Source organism: Coloeus monedula, assembly GCF_965178545.1.
Source record: "Coloeus monedula genome assembly, chromosome: 4".
Classification (NCBI taxonomy): Eukaryota; Metazoa; Chordata; class Aves; order Passeriformes; family Corvidae; genus Coloeus; species Coloeus monedula.
In genome coordinates this window covers 26,230,284-26,248,304 of record NC_138784.1, presented here as the reverse complement: position 1 = coordinate 26,248,304, position 18,021 = coordinate 26,230,284, and the positions used below count along the sequence as shown (strand labels likewise).

At 43.1% G+C, this 18,021-nt stretch overlaps 1 protein-coding gene across 1 annotated transcript; it reads right to left on the bottom strand.

The window, feature by feature from the left end:
- Positions 1-237: 237 nt before the first annotated feature.
- Positions 238-17,947, bottom strand: XPNPEP3 (X-prolyl aminopeptidase 3). Its single transcript, XM_082280019.1, has 10 exons — positions 17,504-17,947; positions 15,896-16,012; positions 12,997-13,404; positions 11,066-11,268; positions 10,155-10,217; positions 8,700-8,813; positions 6,291-6,376; positions 5,462-5,645; positions 3,857-3,977; positions 238-3,062 (listed from the first exon to the last, which is right to left on the bottom strand). Exons 1-10 carry the CDS (start codon positions 17,562-17,564, stop codon positions 2,896-2,898), a joined length of 1,524 nt encoding a protein of 507 aa, XP_082136145.1. The 5' UTR covers positions 17,565-17,947; the 3' UTR covers positions 238-2,895.
- Positions 17,948-18,021: the final 74 nt, after the last annotated feature.

Here is an 18,021-nt window from a genome sequence, read left to right as displayed (position 1 = left end):
GAGCAAGGAATCTCTTCTGTGGCAGAGGCAGTCTGGCAGGATGGAATCGGCGACAGGGGAGAAACACCACAGGTATGTGCTGTGCCTGCAGCCAGAGAACCCAGCTCTTTATAGAGTTTCTTGATGAAGGTCGTGTAAAATGTTTTAAGGATTTGGTTGTTTACAAGGGACACAGCAGCATGTGCGTAGGTCACAGATTATTCATTTCTGCAACAAGTGAGAAAAAGCCTTCAAAAATTTAGGTTCACAGGATGCAGATTTAATACCTTCTGCAAAATGCACCCTTTACATGGAACAAGAGATTCAAAGCAGCAGCAGTTTATGCTGAAAAAATGGCTGAACACAGTGGAAGAATTACAGAATATACATGGCCTACATCAAGACACACTCAGCAGCCCTAGCAGATCCATTACTTTCCACTCAGCAGAGTCACAAACACTTCTTTACTAACAGAAGCATTCATTCGCAGCATTCCTAAGATCTATTGGTGTTTACAACTTGCAGGATTTTCCTGAGAGGAGCAGGAATTAGTGTGTGCCTACATTTGACACTGCTATTTCAAGCCCAAGACAGGTGACACACAATTTATAAATCTCCCTGAAAAATAATGCTGTTTTTGGAGGTGCATATATCTATTCAACAGCATGCAACTTGATGGCCTGAGAAATTACTTTCTACAAATTGTTTTATTTTAAAAAACAATTTTTTATATATGCATTTTAAAGGCTTATTTACAGTAAGTATAATTATTAACTCTGTTAGATGCATGGGCAGATGTGCAGATCAGCCTACACATTTATCTCTCAGATTAATGTTATTTTAAGCTGCTTACATAGTTCCAAAATCCCCAAGATTCAGCCCAGTTGGTATGGCTCTAACAGGTGTAACTGGAACAAATGCATTACAGATCAGAACAACATCAAAAGTATTCAACAGGTCTGTGTTCATACTTAGGAAGCCTCCGTCCCAACATTTTAGGCTGTAGCTACCACTGCAACACAGGAGTATTTAACAAGTGCTGCCATAAGAGATTAGCAGATTCTCTTATATAGGTGAAAATTGATACACTAAACCCTGTAAAAGCATTTATTTTTGTCATGTTTAGAAAATAAAATTATGGCCTATCTTTGCTGCCTTTTAGGTGCCAAAATTCAAACCCCAGTGCATGCACCCAGCTCACATTAAATGCAATGAGAGATGCGAGACACTGCCCACTTGGTCTTCAAAAAGTGAAATGCAACACAGAAAAAACAAAAAGAAAAAAAAAAAAAAGGAAGGAAAAAAAAGGGAAAAAAAAGTCTGCACTTTTCCTAGAGATTACACAGCAACAGAGCCAGAGGTCAAACTCCAGAACCCTGACCACCTTGCCCACATGCTTCTGGCTACATTCACTGTGAGGAATTAGGCCAAACTGGGGAAGAGGCAGTGATGTTCATAAGAAAGTAAAATGGATTAGGAAGCAGTGACAGAGTGGGTCAAAAACAGACAATCTAGGAAGAGAAGAGAAAGAAAATTTAGAATAACAGATGAAGAACACTGAAAGCTACCATAAGAAAGGAAATAAGGTGATGCAACAGCAAGTGTAATTAACAGGAGATGCTCTGATGAGAGTCATTTTTCAGACATGTTAAATAGCTGATTGTCAAAATATTTTCAGTAAATACACAGATGCTGTGCTTGCCTCTAGTAGGTGTATTTACTACAGCGTACAATGGCCTGGATGGTAGGCTGATGTTCAGGGTAGAAAACTCTTCTCTTTACTCCTCATCCAGCCTAGCCCAAATCACATTTGCAGCTGCCTCAAAAATATTACCAGAGCACTTGGCAAAACCCAAAAGTCAGCTCTTATCATGCCCTCAGAGTTCAGAAAAGAAGAATTACTTTAAATTCCAATTAATTCCATATAAAAGCCATGTAAAGACTTGACACTCGCCATAGGGCAGACTCTTCAAAAACACTGCTGAAGTTGCTGGCACTTACAGCACACAGCAAACATAAGCCAGAAAGCTGCTGTGACTGTCCCAGAACTGGACACCTCACATCTGGGTGACAACCAACAGCTCACCATTGGAATCCAGCACAATCAACATGGCCCTGCTTCCTAGGGTAGAGAGGGACTCAGAGCAGGAAAAAGGAATGGACCTTTGGGACAAAAGGAAGCAAATGTGGAAGACAGCACGAATAAGTATGTCTAACCTTCTGAGCCCTGTTTGTCCTTTTTTAAATTACCCAACACTCCAACAAGCTGAAAGACCAGACAAGGTGTCTTTCCCTGCTGCAGGCCTATTTTGCATATGCCTGAACAAGGCCTATACATATCCTTATCCTTAAAATACTAAAAGAATTCTCCACTGGCTTCAGATACAACCATCTCTCCACCAAACGCATCTTCCTCATTACCAAACCCTCTCCTTACATGGTTCTATAAAAATTTAAGCTGACACTTTCTTATCCCAAATCAGCATTTACCAAAGCTTCATTTTTAAAATCTGACTCTTGTGAAACTGCTACTAAGGGGGAAAAAATGGGGCCTTGGTCTCAGCTGTTGTACCTATGCATCTGGTGGCACTGACAAAATTCAACCCCCCCAGGGGCCCCAGGACACATGGATCCACACAGCAGAGGGATGAATCCACTCCCATGTCATACAACAGTTCAACATCAGCACCGATCAGAAGAAAAATGCACACAGAAAAGGTTGCTTTGTCTTTTTTTCACCCCTCAGTACCCAAGCCTTTTGCATTCCCCTGCCCAGCCCCAATCTTGGAAACAGCCATCAACTGTCCATGTATTCCATCACTTGACAACTACAGCCGTCTACAGGGATCTGCATCCCTGCAGGGCTGTGTCTCCCAGGGAGAATGAAAGAGGCAGAGGAGAGGCAGAGAAGGTGCATCATGAGCTGCGGCCACAGATCTGCTCAATGTGGTAGATATCCTTGGGACAGTCAGCAGACAAGACAAGAGGTGCATCCTCTGTTATCACAACATCATCCTCAATGCGCACACCAATGCCACGAAACCTCTCTGGAGCACTCGCATCATCTTCAGGGATATAAATGCCTGAAAGAAGAAAGGGAATTAAAACACATAACACTCTCCAGAACACTACCTTTCCCTTACTGCACCGCCAGGAGAGCAGGGTTGGATTTTCAGCAACATAATGTGAGCTTGATCCTGAGAATTTTTAATATGGCAAGTTACTCTTTCCCCTCACTCATGGCTGTTGGTGGGCAAAGAAAGAAAAGTGTCCCTCTGTGCCTACAGATAATAGCACATTAATAAAAACTTCCATAGTTACACCAGGCCTTTTCACAGTTCTTGCTCTCAGTATTGCATTCACAATGATGATTTTAACAATGTTCTGAATAGAGAGAAGAGGCAAGCATTAAATATAAGTTTCCAGCTGACAGCTCCAAATCTAGTGACAAGCAGAAGGGAAGATTCATCACAGTATGCCTAATTTGCAAAGCTAAGTTGTGAATCCCTGTAATTGCAGACTGTAATGCTTGAGGCACACTACCAGTGACTGGTGGCAGGAATACAAAACCCAGCACAAGTGAATCAACCCTGCTCTTCTGCACTGCAGTTCACCTGTGCTGCACAGTCTGAGCTCTACTACTTCTGCTTCCTGAGTTTATTCCCACTATGTGCTACCTTGGCTGTGTTTGGGAAGGAAATAGGGTTTCTAATACTGTAATGACTTTGGGATGGGAATAACTTAAGGCTTTCCAATACTGCTCTAATTTCCAGTTTCACCAGAAAGGGCCTGCATGCTTTGGTCTGCAGGACCAACTAACTACTGAAAGGCAATGCTGCTGCCCTCAGTGTTGCATGTTTTTGTCCACTGCTTTTACCTGGTTCAATGGTTATCACCATGCCTGGCTGGAACGGGAGCGATCGGGATATATCTGGGGTATCGTGAACATCCATGCCCAAGTAATGGCCCACATGATGAGGGCAGTACTTCCGAACAGCCTAAGAAAAGACAGAACAAGTGTCACGGAGGGAGTTAAACACAGCCCAACTTGTTGCAATACAAAATATAGGAAAAAGACAGAATGGTTATGTGCTTAACTAGCAGTCTTACTGCCATGACTAGGTCACAAGGGGCTGCCTTCCTTGTACTAGAACTGGATGGCCCTTAAAACCCACCAGCACCAGGTGCCTGTTATGAGCACATTGCAGACTGCCTTTCCCCCTCACTGAAAATAACAGCCCAAACCCATCACCATCTCAGCATGTCAGGCAAGATGTCAATTTGCAACTCGCTGAGCTTTGCTGCCCCAACCCTTTCCATCCCTTAAACATCCAAGCCCTGCATGACTCTCATCAGCAGACCCTCAGAACTGGCAGCAGTGGATACAGCTGCTCCGGGCTGTGAAAGTGGTCTCCTATGCACAGCAGAGCAAATGCTGTGCCGATTTCACTCAGTAGCTACAGAATGATTTTAATCCATCTCTACAAGGCACTGACACCGCCTCCCCCCGCACCATCCTAATCTCCCTCCCTCCAGAGCAGGAATCAGCGAGAACTCCTCCCTGCCCCACGCTCCTCATTCCCAAGGGACTGAGCTGCAGGCGCTGCTCCCGTCTGGCTGTGCTGCCACCTGCCGGGAGAATCCGGCACGACACCCTCCGTCCCCCGGCGGCAGCCATGGCACCGGCACCGCACTCAACTAAATCCGGCAGGAACCTGTCCGGCTGCCAAAAGCCGTAGTGCCGTCACCTGGTTCCGCCATCTTTGCAGTATTGGCATCTGCAGTCATGCAGCTTTGCAGTGAGAGTGACCGGATAGACTTCTCTTAACTGCAAACCAATCCTATTTATCTGCAGGTTCAGCTCTACGGCAGACCAGTTTCCCAGTCTTGTTCACCAGGTAGCTCTGTGAATCCCAGTACTGACACAAAATGGTGCAGAAGAGGCAGCAGGTGGAATGACTGAGAATAGGCTGCACCTTTTGGCGGCACTGCAGATTTATATGATGTTAAACAGATCACAAAACTACGAATAACTGCCTGCAGCCAACTGTGGACCCAGAATGTTGTGCTAGTGCCCATGTCCCTATAGTTCCCTTCAGACTGTGCTCTAAAGCTGTTTCTGCACTGGCAAGTAGTGCAGAGCAATGGGAATTGATCTGCAGAGTGAAACAGCAAGAGCCAAGGAACAAATATTCACACTATGTGCATATAAGACTGGGGGTTACTTCAGACCAAATTGTGCACCAAATGGTTGAATTACATCTTGGAGTTTAGCCCTGTCTCAGAGAAATTAATTCCTGTGCTGAGACCAGCCCACAACATGAATTAAAGCAGCGTGTGTCAATAATTAGAAGAGACATTCTGAAAGCATATTCTTGACCCAAACTAAAGCCCTAACACTACCCAAGGATAAAACAATCAGGATTAATAGGAGTAAACTAGAGTAATTAGGGGTAAACTAGAGTAAAAAACCTTGAAGTACCTTGAAGAAATGGCTGTCAGTGATGCTGCTCTCCAGGACACCCAAGTCTTTCAGTTTCTGTCCAATAAGGCTCAGCATGAGACTGTAGATATTTTCCAGACTCATGCCAGGGGAGCAGAGGCTCAAGCAGGACTTCTGGATATCCAGGACAGCTTGATATAGTTCTGCTTGGGGTTTGGTGAACCTGAAGACCATTGAAAAAAGGAGTATCTCACAACTAAATCTGTTTCCAGGAGAAAAGAGGTTGTGTCCCCAGAACCTATTCTGGGGACAGGTTCAGTTCAAGGACGGAGCAGGGGAAAATCAGAAAGCAAAGCAACTGTCTCCTTGTATGAAAGGCTAGACAAAGGATCACTGCAACATGCCCTTCAATGCACTGTGTATGGTTTCTCAGTTGAGAACCTAACCCCAAAGCAAAGCAAGGTGAAGCTACTGCAGGAAAAAGAATGCACTTGAGCCAAAACATACAGGAATCAAACAAAAACACAGCGACATCACACCAGCAAATTCGAAACTGGCAGAGCTATGTACCCATCAACTGAAACTCCTGGTTTTTTACACACAACTGGAGTCAGCCACAGCTGAATGTACAAAAGCCCTCTCTGCACTTTAAGCATGCTGTAATAGCTGAAAATAGCAATAATCACACATATTCATGTAGTAATTAATGAGGCAGTGGGGAATACAGCTGAACGATTACTTTATATAATTTGATTACTCTGAAGCACCACAGAATGGGACATGGTAAAACTATGATTAAACACACACTCAATCCATCAATTACTTAAGAACTTATCAAAATTCTTCAAAAAAACTTATTGCAGCATACCTTCCATTGACAGGCCAGGTACGTGTGATGTCACTCACATAGCAGGAAAATTCACATCCACCATCTAGCAAGACCAGTTCGCCATCCTGGAGAATAACAGGAAAGAATGCTCTGTGGGTCAGTCCAGCTATTAATTGATTTTTCTGTCTGAGAGCAGGAAAGGAGATTATACTTCTGTTTTACAGCACAGCTGCAGAAATGTGAATTCCTTTTGCAGAGTAATATCCCAGGTACTACTGTTTATAAATAGGCTATTCCAGTTGGACTGTTTCTCCGCAAGCTCATCTCTAACTGTTACGCTTCTCTAGTGTTTGAACTTCTAAGATGAAGATTTTGGAGATAAAAAAAGGCATTCGCCTTGAACTATTCTGCTCTCTGAGACACGAGTCCAATTCACCCCTGGATGGCTTACTCCAGCAAATTATGCCTACAACTCCTTTCACTAGAAGTTCCCAGCTATAGTGACTGAAACAGAGGGGGTTTGCAACAAAACCATAGGATTTCTGAGCTCCCCACAGGATCACTAACATTTACCCGTGTCATAGGACATGAGGACCCAGCAAAATCACTGTGTATCACAAAATCTGACAGTGTATCACTGCTGTAAATGCTGTGTTGAATAGCTCGTACCGCCTTCCCCGTTCTCTTCTCGGACTTTCTTGACTGCTCTAACATATCTTTCTGCATCTATCTGGTAATGAAGAAAAAACTTTGGAGATGTGAATCTCCAATTCACTTCAGCAAAACTGTTCCATATCAATTAAATCACTGACTACACATCCCCCAAAAGTCACACAGAAGAAACACAAAGGGCCAGGAACAAAACCACTGTTTTGCTTTCCCTCCTTAAAGGGACTAACAACAAATAGAGAAGGAAGATGTTCAAAAAGTTTGGATTAAATTCTCTACAAATTTACACTGCATGTAGAGATTCATTCCACAGATCCATGACTGTGCCAGCAGACATGATGTGGAATGACAAGCCATAATTGCAGCATGTCAAGGGAAAGAATAAAGCAGCAGAATTTCACTGCTAACGCTACTTCCAGTGCTAGCTGCTATGATTGGGTACAGTTACGTGACACAAACAGATACACAGCAGATAAACCAGCAGTGAGCAGATCTCACTATCCCACTGAATAGACAGGCCATTAACTATCCATTTAAATTGTACTTTTTAACTTTTTCAGAATAGCTGGTTCAATTCTTTAAGGCAAATATGAAATTACAATACCTGTCATATTCCAAGCAATTAAACAAGCTAAGTAACAATTTATTGACTAAGGGAATTCAGCCTGTGGTTTGATTGTCCAGTAAATGCCTTATGCTGTGCTTGTCCTCTTTTTTTAAAGCGAAGCCCTCTAAGTAAAAGACTGAATGAAACATTCAGATATCACCCAAAGTAGACACTTTGTTAGCCTATTTGGAAACAAGATCTGTAGGAAGCAGCACACAAAGGAAGAGTTAAGTTTATGGGTTTAACCTCCTACTTAATCATTTTGGAAAAAACAAGTGACAGTCATTTAACTGAACAACTTTAACAGAAGCAACTGGAGTTACATCAGCATGCCTGACCTTGGATGACAGAACAACAAAGGAGGCTTCTTTCTGCCAAAAGCAGCCTGTCATATCTTTTGTACATTTGTCTCTGCAGATCATTTCAAGGTCTGCTAGCATGCCAGCTTCAAGAAAAGACAATGCTAGTGGGAAAGTTTCATCCTGTGTTAAGACAGAGGAAAAATATTCTCCTCTGAAAAGTAAATAGTGAGCAGAGCAGTGAGGGAATACTGCCCCTGAAAATACTTATCTGAATTTAAAGGCCTATTGTCAGGAAAGCTGGAGAGGGTTCAATTCAATGAGAATCTTCAAAATAAGACAAAACATGTTACTCTTCCACCTCTTGACATTTAACACTGATCCTTTCCCTATTTGTTCCCCTTTCCTGCTTTGCTGGGCTACATGGAACCAAAATGCTTTTCAGCTTCACCAGAGCAGGAATGCACTTTGCCCCTTTTGTTGCAAAGCAAGGCCAAGCAATGCAACTGACAGCAGAAGATCCACCCTGCCCGGGCCTTTGCTCTGCCTGCAACAGTGGCTCCTCTTTTCTGTGAGGCCCCCAGCACCACAAGCTGCTGTGAGAGCAGACATGTTCACTAAATTATCTGCAACCTTGTTTGCAAGTCCTTGCACTGTTCAGAAAATACCGCAGCAAGCACCGAGAGGAAAGAAAGACAAGCCGAATCTGCCACTGACAATAAAATTAACCAGGGCAGGATTCTTTTCCCTTGCTCACATAAAAAATATTTATTTAAGTGGTTTGATCTGCTCAGTCAAAACAAACAGCAGCTAGGGAACATGTATTTGTGTCACAGCACTGCATTTCAAGTTACTGGACAGCACACAGGTTACCTTGATGAGCTGATTATTCTTCACATAGTGCAAAGTGTTTGATCTGTTGCCACCAGCAACAACAGGGGGATATGCCAAGATGTCAGCACCACGAGCCCGGCACTCGAATTCAAACTAGAGTAACAACTCAGAGAAGAGGAAACCATTAGTGCTGATTCAGGTGATTAACTGCCCTAGAACCATAATAATTCATGTCCTACAACAGTTTTCTTTATTTGTACAGCACAAAGTGAAACTGGAAAGTGAGTTGACTAAATGAAAGCAATCTTGAATGTTCCAAGAACTCTGGAAAAAAAAGAATACAGAACAATCCACTTTTTCAAAGTTTTTCAAGCCTGTACTGGGGCTCAGGGAAGCTCTTTCTGGTATGAGCTGTTCAGTACTGTCTCAAATGCTCACTACGTTGTCATACATCCAGGTGAGGATTTGTTCTTATATAAAGTAATACTCGTATTTGCCATATGACTTCATGAATTTTCAAAGATCCTATATGTCAGCATGACAGTAGTCATGGTTTGTTGCTATCTTTTAAAATTGCAAAGTATCACCATATTTACAGCAGTACCTATTTTCATGACTGTTGGACTAAGAAGGTTTGAAAGCATGCGCTACCTTGATGTCTGAGGGGATAGAAGAAAAAGGCACCATAAGCCTCAAGATCTTTACCTGTCTTGAATGATGAAGCTGATGAAAGCATGAAAATTAATAAACTTACATCTATAAAGACCCTCAATATATTAATAGCATGTCTTTTCTATGATTACCAAAATCACATGGGCCAGAACAACCCAGGATGCCTACATAGAGCAAAGGTTTTATGATCCTGGTCCAGATTGAAAAACTGATCTGTAAAATACACTTTAATTAAAGTAGTTTTTACAACTCCGTGCCATGTCAGCACAGGCCCATTCATGTCATAACAGAGGGTCAAATCCTGCTGATGTTTCTTGAACAGGCATTCTCACTGCAATTCCTTACAAAGTTCCTTACCAAATGTGCAGGCCAATTAGTCCTTATTTTTTAACTGAGAGGCATCTAAACTGCTTCAAGATGGCTGTGGTAATCTGATGTAGTAATAGACTAGAGGCAAGAGAAGCAGGCTTTACAAACAGGTGTTATAACTACTTAAATTTTGTACAACAGACCTGTATTATAGGATCATGTAATAACTTTATCTCTGATTGTTTAGCAGGTTTTGCATTTCAACATAGTACAAAAAGATATCAACAGATAGAAACTTAGATAACTGCTACACTCCTTAAATAAAGGTACAGGAAGTACAGCTGAAGAATTCCTCACACTGACTCTTCTGTGTGTGCAAGGAACCACAAGAGTTGGGTGAAGAAATGTGCTACAGTGGGAGACACATGATAAAGAGATCTGACATTTGTGGTTTCCTGGAAGGATAACCAACATCCAGCCCTTCTATCTCACTTCCAGCTACAAAACACTCACCTTTGCATACAGAAAGGCTTCATCCACAGGGGATTTACTGGCAAACATTGTCTCTGTGAAAGCCTATGAAAAAGAAGGGACATCCAGTTAGCAAGAGAGCCTGAACTCGAGGGAAGTGCCTTTTTTCCACCTGTTATCTTTTGAGGAAGGCCCAAAATCAGCTGGCCCAGAACCAGAGGATTTCACCAACTTCTTTGGTGAAAGTGCTGTCAAGACGAGAACCAGTTAAGCTCTATTCCCTATGAAACTGTATTTAGGGGATGATTAGCTTTTGGAAAAAAAAAAAAAAATTAGATGATTGAGGCTGATTCCATAGTTTGGCATTTTAGAAGTTGTCTCACCTACAGATTCTCTCAGGTACAATAGGATTGCCTTATGCAGCTTTTCCTTCAGAGAAGGACAACCTGTGCCTCTCTTTTCTACTTGGATATCTATTTTAATAATATTTACAAAAACATAATTGTATTTAAGGTATCTGTCAGATTTGTTTAAAAGTGATCAATGAATTCAAAAGGTATTTCAGGGAGAAGGGGGAATGCAGACATATACATCGGAAACATCTTCAAAAAATCCTGTTACTTCAAAATAAACAGAGTAGATGGGAAAGAAAATTATTTTGGAAAGCCGAGAGGAAGCTGGGAAGACAGTGAAAAGGCTAGCCCTGAACAGATACTGCTTCTAAACAAAGCCTAACAGCTGCTGGCTTGTCTTCAGTGGAGTCACGCTAATTGAGAGAATCTGGTATTCAAAGCAGTCTTCCCATTTCTCCTTGTCCTGTGGAGGGAGCCAAGCCCAGCCAGTGGTGAGACAGAGCAGTTCAGTAACACATTAGACCAAAGCTCTCCTTCCAACCCATGTCACCTCATCAATGGAATGCACTGGTTCATTTGGAGAGCACACAACCCCATTACCTCTGCTGTCACCCGGCCAGCTATCTTCATTCTCTCAATCTCCGCAGGGGATTTGATCAGCCGAAGGTTTTGCACGAGATGTCGAATGCCCTGGATGCGGTTTTTGCTCCGAGCTTTTACCTCAGCCAGGGGCTGCATGTAGTCAGAGTGCAGCTCTGTATGCACTGGTTTTCTCAAGTCATACCAAATCATGTTTGACTCACCTGGAATACAAAACAAAAGCTGACACAGACAAAAATAAATACAGAAATGTCCTCCCCATACTAAACTAACTTACTCCTCCTAAACGAGATCTGTTGCTGTATTTGAGAAAAATAATTTTCTCTGAGTCTACATTGACAGACTATAAAGACACTTTCACTGTCACAGAACACAAGCAATCTCTTCTAAGTTTGGAAGATTACCAATTCATAGCATGTAGATTTGACAAATCCCCACTTCTGGGCAAATAATGGGGTTTACAACAATCACTGAATATATGCATCTGGCTCAAATCCATTCAGAGTTCACGTGTCAAAGTTACACTTGTGTAAGCTAAATAGCCATCACATCACAGCTGCACCTTCTGAATTGCCCTCCCATTCAGCCTGTCCACACTGACGATGGAAGGCAATTTACCTTTTCGCATGGCATCAGGATCATTATCAACAATACCTCAGAACACTTGGGGGAACAACTGTTTATTTCAGTCATTCAAAGATGAGCTTACTGAGAACAAACACATTTTACCCACAGTGGAAATTTATTCACAACATCAGTTAGCACCAACATTCTCCTCATGGGAACATTTTAAATGCAAATGAGTAGAAAAGCCATAGTGAGTCACTGCTGATGTCCACACAGGCCCTCCTTCTTTGGTGACAGCAACCATTAGCAGGTGCTTACAAAAAGTGTCTAAGAAACTGGGCATTTATTAAAGAGTATTTCCTTTAGCTGCTTTACTGTTTTTCATGGACCTCTTCCCCACAGAATTACAAACTTCTGATTCCGTTTTGATATTCCAAATCTTCCATGAATGATCTACAACTTAAAATGTGCCAAACATTGCCATGTGATAACTTTAGCGTTCCCTTTGTTTTTAAATTAAGAAAACCAGCAATTAATCATTCACAGTCATCCTCTCTGTGCTTTCCCCAACTATACACATCTCATACCCTGCCTTGTTTTCTCATTTTCAGGCTGAGTGGGTTTGTTCAGCATGTATCTCACACACATTTCATGCTTTTTTTGATCATCCTTTGCCCTGTGACTTACCTATTTTCAAGACATCCTTTTTTGAAACAAAGTAACTAGATTCCAAGATGGTATTTAATACTCAAGAATTCTCTCTCTAGTTGTGTGACCCCTCCAGGGTCACACTTGTCCTTATCATATTGTGACGAGCCTTCTTCAGCTTCATTTTATAATGCCTTTAAGTTCCCCCTGGGTTATAAGTACTGAGGCTACATGGTGATGTTAGATGCAGAAGAGTATTTCTAAAGGACAGCAGTGTTTGTATTTCAAGGGCAAGTCATCATCTAGCTAAATGTGAGTGGACTAACAAACTCCCTGTGTGGATTATTTTCCAAGTCTATTATGAATAAAAAGCCTTCAAGTTTCCTATACCTCATCTGGTTCTGGCACTGTCAGCAAACAGATATGACTAAAACAGTAACTCAGTCTTTCCTATCCTGTTCCTTAATATTTCATAGATGTGCAGCTGGCATTCACATGGATACACAAGAAAGTCAGAAATCTTCAAAACTACCTATCCATTGGTGGTCCTCAACAAGCTAACATGAACTTCCAAGTGCCTTTGTCACAGCCATACTCCCTGCCCCTCCCCAAGTTCATTTTAGTCTTGAAGTGACGTTACAGACCACCTCCCAAACCTGTACCATTCAGACTCTGCAGACCACACCTCATCTCATTGCCCCTCTATTTTTTGTTACCTTTCAGCTTGGCCACCAAGTGCCTGAACTCCTCAATGGTGTAAGCTTCATCTACTCCTGTGAGAGCAATTGCCCCATCTGGGCCTGATCTGGGCCCGTCCCACAGCTCTCGATTTGGATCTCTCCGGGGCACAAAAAGTATGGATTTGTGAGATGGCAGCGCTTTGCCTGGAATGCTCTGCAGCACCAGGATGCTGTCAGGCTCCTGAAATCCACAGAGGTACAGGAAATTCGTGTCCTGGTGGAAAATATAGGGGATGTCATTGCTCATGTAGTATGTGGGGTTGGACAGCAGAATCACTGTGTGGTCCAAACCATCCAAGCCTTGGGCTTCCTTCTGGATCAACACCATCAGTTTGTGTCGGCGAAGAGCATATTCCACCTGTGACAATCCTGGGGTTACCTCTCCTGTGAATACAAAACAAATCAGATGGAGAAATTCAAGGCACTCAGGGTATTTTACTAGTCACATGCCTGATTTCTGCCTACTCTGTGATGCCTTACATGTGCATGGCTTCCTTGTAATCCCCCACAAGCCTTTCCCTTGCTCCCCTTCAGTTTCCATCCCTACAGCACATCCCCACTCAGTCTGCTTCTCCATCATGCAAAGACAGAAATTGGTTTTAACCAGTTGGATGCTGTGTTACATATTTCTGTGCAAAGGCAGAAATCACAAAACCTGGTAGATTTAGACAAACAGCCAAATGTTTGCAGAGAACATGTTAAAAAAAAGGGGAAAGGGCAAGGCAAACTGAACTTTGACTGCTAAAAACAGCATCTGGACATTGAACAGAAGTTTGCCTCCTGAGGTTGAGCATTAATTTCCTCAGATAAAGCTAGAATGTCTGCTCAAATACTCACTAAGTCAACTCATAAAGTGACTGTTTCTAAACCACTAGGGGCAGACTGAGTGTCAGAGATTCTGGGAGATCAGGCAGAAGGACAGAAGTTGCAGAGTCTAACCAGTCACAAGATTCCAGGCAGAAACAAACCATGGACTGCATGCTGCTGTCAGACTCCTGTTAAGGGAAGGGATCTTCTCCAGGGCATATGTGGCTTTTCTCAATATTTAACAATTCAGATTTTTCCACAGTTAAATACTATAATTCTAATAACACTAACTAAACAAATGATCTCTTAGATGAAAGTACTCTTTCAACTGCTCCAGTCCCAAAAGACACGAAGTACAGTAATCAAGATACTCACCAAAACAAGACTGAAGTTGAAACAACAACCAACAACAGCTGAAGTATGTATTTTTAAAATTGTGAGACCCCCTAATTATGATCTAAATTAATACAAGAGATTTAATCAGTTCTTTGGCTAACACCCTACTTTAACATAGATTGCATTTTGATAGTGTTTGTTAACTTTCCACTTTCATAATCTTTTCTTCCTCTTTCATGTATTACACAGTGACGATTCTAGAACAAAAATTGACATTCAACTTGTATTGCAAGTGGATTCTTGCACGAGTGCAGTGGGAGGGGGAAGTTCTATCCAGAATGTTTTTCCTTGACAAAGGGGTTTAAGAAAATTTTATATGTTGTATTTGCATTAAATTTTACACCTTTTAAATTATATCCTCAATACCTATTAGGTGTAAAAGTCTTTAAAAAGAGCCAAACAGACCCAACAAACCCACCACATTTATTTCACCCTGCAAATGTACAAATGACAGAGAACACAGAAACTGTTTTAATGCAATCTGGCCTCACAATTCTGCAATATTATACTGCAAATTTCCCATATTCCACCGCATTCCAGTCAGCTTTCTAACTGCCACAGTCCAGTGAATTTCAGAAGCTGCAATGGGGTGGAACATGGGGATACCAGCTGTCTTTCAGCTGTGAGGCCTGGAAATTTTCTTTGCATTAAAGGCATTTGCTTTTTAAAACAATAATTGCAATAAACAATGTCATACTATTTTAAGGAAAACACCTCTCCTTTATTAAATGGGAAAATACTATGGAGAGCTAGAATTCACTTCCAGTGTTCCAGCTGCACTTTAAGGAGTCAGCCTCATTTATTAGTGCCCTAAGCAACCTGATCTAATGCTGAAGTTAGCCCAGCTTTGAGCACAGGGGGAACCTGTTAACTGTGAGGTTCCTTCTGACCCGAGTTATTCTACAATTAAATACAGAACTGTGTGTAGATAGATAGATAGATAGATACACACACACTCATCTGTTCTCCCTTTATACCCACCTATGGAAGAACACAGAATGTTTTCCTGGACATATTCTTGAATATATTTTTGCTGCAATTCTTTTTGTTTGTTTTTTAGATTTAATTGTGGTCATTTTATGCCTACATGCTCATTTTCATGAATCTCAAAAAAATGCACAACCTCAGCTTCTCTTTTATCACTACTGTCTAACTTCATAGTCACAAGGTTCCTTTTCTCCTTTTCCTCATATTGAATACTCTTCTGAACAGGGCAAATTCTGTAGACAAGTAGTGTCCATCTATCAATGTCCCTCCCCATTCACCTTTGCTGAACTGCACCTTTACTTTGTGACTCACAAGACATGGAATATGAACCATTCTGACAGGTCAGCTTGCATGGAAGACTCCCTCTTAATAATAAACGTTTTTATTTGCAGGACAACAAGCCCCCAAAACGCCACTGCCACAAAAATTCTGCACCACCCAAGTAAACAACCCTGAGAACATTATGAGAAGAAAGTAAGAAGCTATGAAAGCCATCACATGTGAAGCCTATTTTTGGAATCAGTATCATCTCAGACAAGGAAATTAGCTACTAAATATAATTACGGGCTAATGAAGGTAATCATAAACAGCTGAAACCACAGACAGTTGTCAGCAAATCAATACACTCAGAAAAACAGAGACAAGAAAATGTCAATGACTGGCTCACGCAGTGCCCTGACCTCACCTGGTTTGAGCAGATGTGGGTGTGTGAAGGGGCTGGGCTGGCCCAAGTACCGGTTTGGAATCTTCTTCTGCTGGGCAGGCTGGATGGAAAATCTTCGGAGAGCACATGACTTGCAAACTAGAGGAAAAGAAACGCACCATGTCAAGGTAAAAAAACCCCAAAGTTTTCCAGTTAGGAAATTGCAGAACTGTAGTCCACTCATCAGACTTTTAGCAGCATTCCTTCACTTAATGACATAAATATCCCTCCTTAACTTCTCCATTTGCTGTGTATCACAATAGTTTATGAAACAATGTGCACACAACTCGACCAAATATTCATAGAACAGACAGAAAGAAACAAACATATGCTAAACCTGACAAAGCAGCAAGAAAACCCAGGAAGCTCTATTGGTTTGCACATCCCAATTCATACAACTGGTGTTCAAGAGGCACTCGGTGCTCTCCCTCCCTTGCTTCCCTCAAACATCACAGGGCTCCAAGCACCACACTTGTATATTGTCTCTTCTTGATTATGTCTTCAAAAAATTTCACCCATCTGGAACAATTATACAGTTTTCAAAGCTTTTCCAGTTCTGTTTTTTACTAATAATGCTCCAAAGAAACCATCAAATAACACAGGTTTATGCAGGAGTGTGATTTTCTTTTCCTGTATGGAAGATACCCAAGAGTTCCTGTTTATGCATCGACCTTCCATGGCAGTAGCACTAGCTGAACTAGTTACGTATCCCACTTCCAAGCCCACACACAACCACAGCAGGTGAGTTTTAAAGACAGCTACAAGCATGCTTCTGTGAGCTGGGGGTGGGCATGATAAGACAAAAATCTAAAATTAAAAATGAATTGTCAGAAACTTTAGAATTCTCAGTCACAGCATTTTGCAACTGAAGAACTGCTTGTGCCTGAATACAAATCATCAAGATGTAGAAGGAGAGGGTAGTCAGACGGTAAACATCTATCTGATGATTTGGAAATTGGTTGCTGTTTATATTACCGTGTACCTACCACAAAACCAGTATGTGCTGCTACAGCACGGCACAGGATTCTTAGAACAAATGCTATTAACTCTTCACTAGCATAAGCAAGGATAACACAAGCAAAACATCTGCTTTTCTGGTAGCTGAGATTCTGAGGCTTACAGCAAAACATACAGACTGTGAATTTGCTGTGGGAGCCAGTATAACTAGCCTCTAATTGCAGATCATTTATGCATGACAACTAATAGTCGTAACATGAAGCGTTCACTATGTGATGCTTGGACCCAGGCAGTGAAATGTAGCTACAGCTCTTTGTGCAGTCTAGTTTAAAATTGGTGTTTCCACTGTTTTTCTCCACATACACAGCAGACAAGCAGGGCAGCTCGCAACGAGACGGCACAACGGGCATTAAATAAAAGCAACGCCTTGAAAGCAGGGAGGAGCATTCTACACCGTTGCTTTATTTTTCAAGTCAGTGCCTGTTCTTTCCTAGGATTCAGCCCTGAGTGCCACCGCGCCGCCGGGAAGAGCGCTTTCCCGCGGCCCGAGAGGCGAAAGCGGGACTGTAAGCAGCCATAGCCGGGTGTCGCGACCGGAGCCGCGGGCGCTGAGGGGGAGGAGGGGTGTCTGACCTGCGGCGCCGCGCCAGCCCCTGGCCGCCAGGACGAGCCCCTGCCGCGGGAGGCGCGACATGGCCGGGCCACACGGCGCATGGCGGGGCCTCTCTGCGCCGCGGCGCCGCGCGCTGACACCATCGCCGCGCGCGGCCCGCCGCCAATGAGAGGCGCCGCGGCGGCTTAGGAGCCCCCGGAGCCGCCTGCCTCGGCCGCGACGGGGAACCCGGCCCACGGCGGGAGCAAGCGACAACAGCAACAGGGGAGCGGCGCCGCACGGGCCGGAACGCGGCTGCCAGGCCGCGGCTGCCGCTTCCAGAACGTTCACACCGCCACGCCGCGGAGGGCCGGGCCCACCACTGCCCTGGGCGGGGTCGAGGACTCGGAAAAGGCTGGGCGGGGCGGGCTAGAAGGTTCCACAGCGCTGCGCGGCACTTGTAGGCGCGCCCACTGCTTCCGTGGGCGGGACAATGCTTGGTGTGGGCGGAGTCAATTGCGGTGGGCGGCACCAGACCCTGGGGCGGGCGGGGCGGGCT